This window comes from Myxocyprinus asiaticus, chromosome 37 (genome assembly GCF_019703515.2).
Source record: "Myxocyprinus asiaticus isolate MX2 ecotype Aquarium Trade chromosome 37, UBuf_Myxa_2, whole genome shotgun sequence".
Taxonomy (NCBI): Eukaryota; Metazoa; Chordata; class Actinopteri; order Cypriniformes; family Catostomidae; genus Myxocyprinus; species Myxocyprinus asiaticus.
In genome coordinates, this window is record NC_059380.1 from 22,507,751 (window position 1) to 22,517,085 (window position 9,335).

The 9,335-nt window shown below is 44.7% G+C and overlaps 1 protein-coding gene across 7 annotated transcripts; it reads right to left on the reverse strand.

The window, feature by feature from the left end:
* Positions 1-937: 937 nt before the first annotated feature.
* LOC127427676 (uncharacterized) lies at positions 938-8,625 on the reverse strand. Of its 7 annotated transcripts, XM_051675406.1 has the most exons (4): positions 8,398-8,625; positions 2,899-2,955; positions 2,108-2,355; positions 938-2,020 (listed from the first exon to the last, which is right to left on the reverse strand). In XM_051675406.1, exons 3-4 carry the CDS (start codon positions 2,118-2,120, stop codon positions 1,308-1,310), a joined length of 726 nt encoding a protein of 241 aa, XP_051531366.1. In that variant the 5' UTR covers positions 2,121-2,355; positions 2,899-2,955; positions 8,398-8,625; the 3' UTR covers positions 938-1,307. The 7 variants fall into 7 exon arrangements, with proteins under 7 accessions (XP_051531366.1, XP_051531364.1, XP_051531367.1 ...); XM_051675404.1 differs by having other exon boundaries at positions 2,108-2,955; XM_051675407.1 differs by lacking the exon at positions 2,899-2,955 and having other exon boundaries at positions 7,680-8,625.
* Positions 8,626-9,335: the final 710 nt, after the last annotated feature.

A 9,335-nucleotide genomic window follows, 5' to 3' on the forward strand; every position in this document is an offset into this window, starting at 1 on the left:
TTGCAGCATTCATGGTGTTTCCAGTGTGATTGTCAGTTTGAAGGAGGTATAGATTTGGCAATAGCCTACTCTATTCCATACTTGTTGACTGAAACATCCAGTGTTGGGTGAATTACTCAAAAAAGTAAACCACTACAGATTACTAATTACTTTACCTGATCTAACCCTCAAAATTAGTTTTGTTGATGTACCCAAGTTGATTCAGTGGTGTTAAATATTTTTTTTGACTCAAATAAAACTAGTTAATATAGATGTTACCACAGTTTTTAGGTAACTTTTTTTTTTCAGTGTATACGCTACTCATTAAAGGGTTAGTTCACCCAAAAATGTATATTCTCTCATAATTTACTCACTCTCATGCCATCCCAGATGTGTATGACTTTCTTTCATCTGCTGAGCACAAATGAATATTTTAGAAGAATATCTTAGCTTTAGGTCCATACAATGCAAGTAAATGTGTGCCAAAATTTTTAATCTCCAAAATCCACATAAGGGCAACATAAAAGTACTCCAGACGACTCTGGTGATTAAATCCAAATTTTCTGAAGCGATATGATAGGTGTGGGTGAGAAACAGATAAATATTTATGTCCTTTTTCCTTCACTTTCATTTTCTCCTCCTATTTTTGGTGATTCACATTCTTCATGCATATTACCCCCTACTGGGCAGGGAGCAGAATTTATGACAAAAAATGACTTAAATATTGATCTGTTTCTCACCTACACCTATTATAATGCTTCTGAACATTTGGATTTAACCACTGGAGTCTTATGGATTACTTTTATGCTCCCTTTATGTGGATTTTGGAGCTTCAATATTTTGGGACCCATTCACTTCCATTGTATGGACCTACAGAGCTGACATATTCTTCTAAAAATCTTCATATGTGTTCTGCAAAAGAAAAAAGTCATACACATCTAGGATGGCATGCGGTTGAGTAAATTATGAGAGAATTAAAAAAATTTGGGTGAACTATCTCTTTAATTTACTTTTAAGTTAAAAAGTAATGTGATGACAGTAACTAATTACAATGTATTCACATTACATCCAACAATGGAAAGATCACACAGAAATATTATTTTCAATGTACCATGTAAGTCTGAAATTGAGCTTTTGACATTGTACTGAAGATATGGTTTGTTTCAGGTTTTAATGAAAGAAAATGTTATCATCAGTTTAGTATCACATGGATGGCCAAGTTTTAAAAATGTGATGAAATACCCCTCATTTCAGAATTAACATCTCTTGAATGACAAATTCATTTAATCAGTCTCAGACTGTCAGAGGGTGAGGGGAGACAAAGGGACTCAAACGCAGAGGAGAACAGTTGAAATTAATTTAACAATAACAAAGGCTTTTTGACAAAGGTGACTGGTTTCGTGAAATGGGTGATGACTGACAGGGCATGCCACTAAGCGTGTGGGCAGTGGTGGGCTCATCCAATCAGACCCTGGGTAGCCGCCATTTGGAAGCCAAGTCTGTGTCAATGAAATCCCTTTGGCACCGAAATCCACCAAAGCCGAAATCACATGACTGTCCGTTCCATTCTGTAGCCGGGCCGGGAGAAGTGTGTGATGTCCGGGGGCCTTGTCCAAAGGTGTCACGCTCGCCAGTAACCCCCTAACTACTGATGAATGTTGTCTTTTAAAATGGGCATAAAGCAGTGAGGTGGCCCGATCGGCCGCAAGAGGCTGCTGCATTTTCTTATGTGACACTGGAAGTCTACCCACCTGCATGGGCTCAGTGTCGGGGTGAGAGTCAAACAATCTGGTAAAAGGAGCGCGTTGTGGGTGAAGGTCAGCTGCCCGAGAGGGCAGAGAGCAGCGCAGACGCTGATCACAACACTGAGTCAGATGTTGATCGACTCGGATGGCCAGGTACACCAAATCGTGGAATCGAGGGGGAGGTCCATCGAATCGAGGGATGTCGGTTATCCCACCGTTCCCCATTCTCCAGCCCTCCCGGAGAGGAGCGTGATTACACACGCTATCTTCATTGTGTCTGAGGAAAACGTGGAAGGCTGCAAGGAGAAGAATAGTGAGAATTGTGAGAGAAAAATTCTAATAGAACCCTCACCTGAGAACAGAGCTGGAAGAAGGATGTGCACCTCTGGTCACCATGGGGTGTGAGGAGCTGCCAAAGGAGATGGGGGTGTGTCCTGTGCGGGACTAGGATCAAGAGGAGGGCGGATCTGCTGGACCATCTCAGTGAGTTCCGTGAGCTGCAAAGCTATCATTTCCAGAGCATGGTTAGAGGCAGAGATTGATCTTGGTGTCATCTAAGCAGAGCTCCATGTTACGAAAGGGCAGAGCGAAGAGTTGTCTCCTCTGCTGGGTCCATGGTGGTCAGTTTATTCTGTCAGAGGGTGAGGGGAGACAAAAGGACCCAAACACAGAGGTGGGTGAACAGTTCAAAAGGATTTATTAATAACAAAGGATTTCTGCAAATAATATCAGATGCACCCAGCACCGGCTGCAGTGGTGAGAGGAGTCGATGCAATAGCTGCTCAGAAGGCTAAGGCAAGAGTGTGTTCGTATGAGGAGTGCGTGCATTGTGGAAGTCAGGAGCCAAAGAGAATCTGTTGAAGCTGGTGTGATGCGAAGCAAAGCCCATGTGAGTTTCTCCCCCAACACATGGGCAAAGACTGAGGAATACTCCTCCAAGGGAACTGGGTGACAATAAAGGCGAAGGCGGTGGTGAACAGAAAGGTAACAGCCTCTAGAGACAGGCAATCAACAGACACACGAGCAATCTCCAACTAAACAAGAGAGCATGGTTAACACTGGACAGCAAAAAATAAACTGGCAAAGAAAGAGGGGAAACACAAGGAATAAGTATGGAGTGCAATCAGTGTGAAGCAGGTGGAACGGGTGAGTAAATCATTGCCGTGATCAATACCTCCCTGATAACGTTCAGCGTTCCCATGGAAACGCTGATCACGCACGCCGGCTCCACCTGTGAGACACGAGGGAGAGAGAGAAACAAACAACAGTATGAGCCGGCACAAATGTCGGAACCGTAACACAGACCACTTAATCACTAAGGATGCAAAATATACCACCAGTGTGTGCTTTACTTGCTGGTGGAGTGTTTTTTAGTGGAACTCCCTTCTGTGCATACAAAATGGAGTTAATTAACAGGGGTTCGGGAGGAGCATGTTTATTTTAATCTGACAAATCACAGCCCACAAGCAGGAGTATATAAGCTGCTGCTTACCTGCTTCCTGTGACAACTCTCCTGACATGAGAATCTTTCCGGCATTCGGCCCCACACATTTCCCCACAAACAGACCCAGGCAGACGGATCATAGGATGCAACTTCCCTGCAAAGCATTCGGCTCCACCAGAACAGCTCTTCCATCCAAACAGTCTCGTTATTCAACAGAAGCTGCCACAGCAGCTCTTTGTTTTTAGCAGTATTGACGGCTACCACGTTAAGTGTTATATATACACTATATTGCCAAAAGTATTCGCTCATCTGCCTTTAGACGCATATGAACTTAAGTGACATCCCATTCTTAATCCATAGGGTTTAATATGACGTCGGCCCACCCTTTGCAGCTATAACAGCTTCAACTCTTCTGGGAAGGCTTTCCACAAGGTTTAGGAGTGTGTTTATGGGAATTTTTGACCATTCTTCCAGAAGCGCACTTGTGAGGTCAGAAACTGATGTTGGACGAGAAGGCCTGGCTCGCAGTCTTCGCTCTAATTCATCCCAAAGGTGCTCTATCGGGTTGAGGTCAGGACTCTGTGCAGGCCAGTCAAGTTCTTCCACACCAAACTCGCTCATCCATGTCTTTATGGACCTTGCTTTGTGCACTGGTGCGCAGTCATGTTGGAACAGGAAGGGGCCATCCCCAAACTGTTCCCACAAAGTTGGGAGCATGGAATTGTCCAAAATCTCCTTTCACTGGAACTAAGGGGCCAAGCCCAGCTCCTGAAAAACAACCCCACACCATAATCCCCCCTCCACCAAACTTCACAGTTGGCACAATGCAGTCAGACAAGTACCGTTCTCCTGGCAACCGCCAAACCCAGACTCGTCCATCAGATTGCCCGATGGAGAAGCGTGATTCGTCACTCCAGAGAACGTGTCTCCACTGCTCTAGAGTCCAGTGGCGGCGTGCTTTACACCACTGCATCCGACGCTTTGCATTGCACTTGGTAATGTATGGCTTGGATGCAGCTGCTCGGCCATGGAAACCCATTCCATGAAGCTCTCTACGCACTGTTCTTGAGCTAATCTGAAGGCCACATGAACTTTGGAGGTCTGTAGCGATTGACTCTGCAGAAAGTTGGCGACCTCTGCGCACTATGCGCCTCAGCAGCCGCTGACCCCGCTCTGTCATTTTACGTGGCCTTACGAGTTGCTGTCATTCCCGATTGCTTCCACTTTGTTATAATACCACTGACAATTGACTGTGGAATATTTAGTAGCGAGGAAATTTCACGACTGGACTTGTTGCACAGGTGGCATCCTATCACAGTACCACGCTGGAATTCACTGAGCTCCTGAGAGCGGCCCATTCTTTCACAAATGTTTGTAGAAGCAGTCTGCATGCCTAGGTGCTTCATTTTATACACCTGTGGCCATGGAAGTGATTGGAACACCTGAATTCAATTATTTGGATGGGTGAGCGAATACTTTTGGCAATATAGTGTATATATATATATATATATATATATATATATATATATATATATATATATATATAATTTCTTTTCTTTTTTTTTTTCTTTTTTTTTACCCTGTCTGTTTTTCTATGCTCCATTCGACGAAGCAGTTTATAGTGTGAAGTTGCTGCCACAAACTTGCTGCTCCTGCACTTTAAAAAAGTGAAACAGCTCTCTACCACTGCTCATAAGTTCTCTTCTCTAAACTTTCCACCCGGAGAGCAGTGCCAGCTGCTTCCGCGAACGAGCACCGTTCTGGCTTCATGCCATTAGAATTCAATTTTTTGAAAGCGAGATAAACGAAGATTAACTATTCAATCCAATCACCATTTAAACCCCCAGCATTTTTAATCAGGTTCTGCCACACAGGTGATGCCCGTCAGCCTCATTACTTCGCTGCAGCTTGTTTAGGGGGCGTGCTTTATTCAGCGATTGTTCCTCATCTTCTAACAAGAATATCACGATTGTTTCTCCCTCCAAAGTGCCCTTTGGAGCGTGATTTATTTCATTCTGAACAAAGGGGCATCATGCAACCCTGAACTCCCTTCAATCGACCGATAATCTAATGACAAATTATTTTCAAACCAAAGCAGACATTTTAATGCAAGCTTGCTGCCACGTACCACTCGCTCTGACCATTACACAGCACACTACAGTTATACACGGCCTCTGTCCAAGCCGATTTCGGCTCATGCGCCGCGTCCCAACTCATTCATAAACATCCCGCAACGCGTCTCGCTTGCTCTCACCATTATTGATGTATATATTGTACAGCAGGGGGCAGTCATACTCCTAAGGAGCGGATGACAACAAGTGTATCTTTCAGTAATGACTGCAAGTCCATTTCTCCTGCATATCTGCATGCAGTACAGAGCCAAAGCTCTTATTTCTCAGATAATTTGATGCTGTTTTTCACATTGTTTATTAAGAGGTACTGTATTTCCCAACATTTCTCCTGCATTTCTGTATGCAGTGCAGAGCTGCAACTCAACGCATTTCTAGATAATTAACACCTATTGCTATGTGATGCATTTCCTATGCAAGATGTATATTGTACTACAGGTGACAGTTATACTCCTAAGGAGCGAATGGCCTAAAGTGAATCCTTCAATGATGATTGCAAGTCCATCCATATCTGTATGCATTACAGAGTCAAAGCTCTTTTTTCTCAGATCATTTTATGCTATTTTTTCCACATTGTTTATGAAGATGTACTGTATTCCCTAGCACATTTTTTCTAAAGTTTCACCTAAATATGATTATTTTGTCTTTTCTACAGCAACGCATGAAATTGTGCCTTCCACAAGGTCTCACCAATATTACTTCCAGCTGGTAAATTCCTGTCACTGGATTGTATGTAGGTTTACCTCTCACTTTCTCTATCTAGGTGTCTTTCCAAGACTTCACCATTACCTACCGAGGAGCCAAAGATGGCAACCATTTTAGTTAAGAAAGCACAACTGTGGTGCTTCTGCCTTCGGCTCAAAACATCCCTAAGCAGCACAAATGTTCTGTCCACGTGCCACAACTGTGGTGTCTTTTGGGTCATGCAACAAACTCCCACGACACCACAAAGCAGCGCAAACATGCTGTACAGGTGCCACAACTGCGGTGTCCTTTGGACCATGCGACAAATTCCCACCACACCGCAAAGCAGCGCAAACATGCTGTACAGGTGCCACAACTGTGGTGTCCTTCGGACCATGTGACAAATTCCCACCACACTGCAAAGCAGCGCAAACGTGCTGTACAGGTGCCACAACTGCGGTGTCCTTTGAAGCATGCGACAAACTCCCATCACACAGCAAAGCAGCGCAAATGTGCTGTACAGGTGCCGCAACTGCGGTTTCCTTTGGACCATACGACAAACTCCCACCACACCGCAAATGTGTTTTCCAGGTGCCGCAACTGCGGAAACTTTCAGGCCGTGCCACTAAATCTCCCACAACACCGCAATCATGTTTCCCGTTTCCTCTTATGTTTCCTCTTATTAAAACTCTAGGGGCACAGCTCATAAATATATACCCATCACAAACAACAATTCAGCAAGGTTCTTTACTCCTTTGCTCATGGTCGAAATGAGCCCGACACACAATAAGGTGTGCCTAAATGTGATAAACCATGTGTGCCTTATTTGATACTGCAGCTACTGTGCCCCACCAGATAATGTGCTGCAGTGCCTGCCCACGCACTGTGCCCCCCCTTTTTTTTTACCATTCCATCTCCTTTACTCCACTGCCACAGCACTGCCTTAATTCTGCTCCCACAGGAGGCCCACTTTAATCTACTGCCGCAGCAGCGTCTCAGCAGCTGCAGCTAGCATTACAGGAGATAGCGGTCACCACCTCCTCTTCTCAAAGCACCATATTTCCCTATCTATGGGTAGTCTATTGAGTGAGGCTACCTCTGCAAACAAGCTCTGTTCCTCTCGTTCTCATTCTCCCAGTTCGATTGCTTGCAGGGCTTTCCCATTCAAATGCCGTGAGCGCTCTCTCTATAGAGCAGTCTCCTCTTCAAATCGCAGCGTGAGCCCTCCCTTTCAAACACAGTACAAGCCAACTCTAGCTCTTATTTTCCCAGTTCGATTGCTTGCTGGGCTTACCCGTTCGAATGCCGTGAGTGCTCTCTCTCTATAGAGCAGTCTCCTGTTCAAATCGCAGTGTGAGCCCTCCCTTTCAAACACAGTACGAGCCAACTCTAGCTCTTATTTTCCCAGTTCGATTGCTTGCTGGGCTTACTTGTTCGAATGCTGTGAGCTCTCTCTCTTTATAGAGCAGTCTCCCTTTCAAATTGCAGTGTGAGCCCTCCCTTTCGAACACAGCGTGACCAACTCTCATCCTCATTCTCCCCGTTCGACTGCTTGCTGGGCTTACCCGTTCGAATGCTGTGAGTGCTCTCTCTCTATAGAGCAGTCTCCCATTTTAATCGCAGTGTGAGCCCTCCCTTTCGAATGCAGCACGACCAACTAGTGCTCACTTTCCCTGTTCGATTGCTTGCTGGACTTACCCGTTCGAATGCCATGAGCTCTCTCTCTCTCTAGAGCAGTCTCCCGTTCGAATCGCAGTGTGAGCCCTCCCTTTCGAACACAGAGTGAGCCAACTCTCGTTCTCATTCTCCTCACTTGACTGCTTGCTGGATTACCCGTTTGAATGCCATGAGTGCTCTCTCTCTATAGAGCAGTCTCCCGTTTGAATCGCAGTGTGAGCCCTCCCTTTCGAACGCAGCATGAGCCAACTCTCATTTTCACCTTCCCTGTTCGCATACCGTGAGCCCACCCACTTCTACATCGAGTGGTGGTCTCTTGTTCGAATCGCAGCATAGCCCTCTCGACCAACCAATCGAACAAGAACGCACCTTCAAATGCTTAAAGCACTCCCTCTATACAGATTTTGGGGGGAAGAACAATTCAGAAGCATCCGCCAAGCCAATTTACCAAATAGAATTGTTGCTGGCTTGCTGTCCTAAATACTTCCTGCCATAGTCATAGTACTGTTCTTTCATCTTAACGCCTTTTTGGGGGTAATCAGGACTCGAGTCGAGTCTCGAGCTCCGAGCCCTCCAGTATACGGACAGCAAGCCAAATACGTTTACTGCTTCAACACAAGATTACATTAATATACAAACTACTGAAATGGAGTTAATTAACAGTGGTTCGGGAGAAGCATGTTAATTTCAATCTGACAAATCACAGCCCACGAGCAGGAGTATATAAGCCGCTGCTTACCTGTTTCCTGTGACAACTCTCCTGACATCCCACCTCCACCTATACTCTAGATTCATTATCTAAATAAGTAAAGTCTGGGGGGTAATCAGGACTCGAGTCGTGTCTTGAGCTCCGAGCCCTCCAGTATATGGACAGCAAGCCAAATACGTTTACTGCTTCAACACAAGATTACATTAACATACGAACTACTGAAGGAATTTATAAGTGCAATGGCCAAAGCTAGCTTGTTCTAATGAAACACAGATCAGGTGGAATGGGCGAGTAAATCATTGCCATGATCAGCGCCTCCCCAATAATGTTCATCATTCCCATGGAAATGCTGATCACGCGTGCCGGCTCCACCTGTGTGACACGAGGGAGAGAGAAAAACAAACAACAGTATGAGCCGACACAAATGTCGAAATCGTGACACAGACCACTTAATCACTAAGGATGCAGAATACACCACCAGTGTGTGTGTTACTTGCTGGTGGAGTGTTTTTAGTGCAACTCCCTTCTGTGTATACAAAAGAATTTACAAGTGCAACGGCCAAAGTTAGCTTGTTCTAATGAAACACAGATCAGACTTATAAAACAAAATTAATGCTTCAGTGTACTTGAGCAATAACAGAGCCAATTGTTATCTGAATAACAGATAGATAAAAAGCAAAAAAAATAGTCGATGTAACTGTCTGAATCTATTAAAAATTCATTTCCGAGCACAGAGTGTTTCTCATGGCTGCAGTCCAACAAGATGTTCTTTATTGTTTAAGTCAGTCATGAAGGAGGAAGCAAAGGACAAGTTTGCTGATGACATATTGTTCTGAAAACTTGCAGCTGTCCTGAATGAGAGTGTGAGAGAGGCACTTTCTAACCTGAGTCCCAGCGCTTGTAATTTAGTGACAAACACTACTTGATCACAGAATTACTTCATAATAAACAAAAGTATACAAACCCCA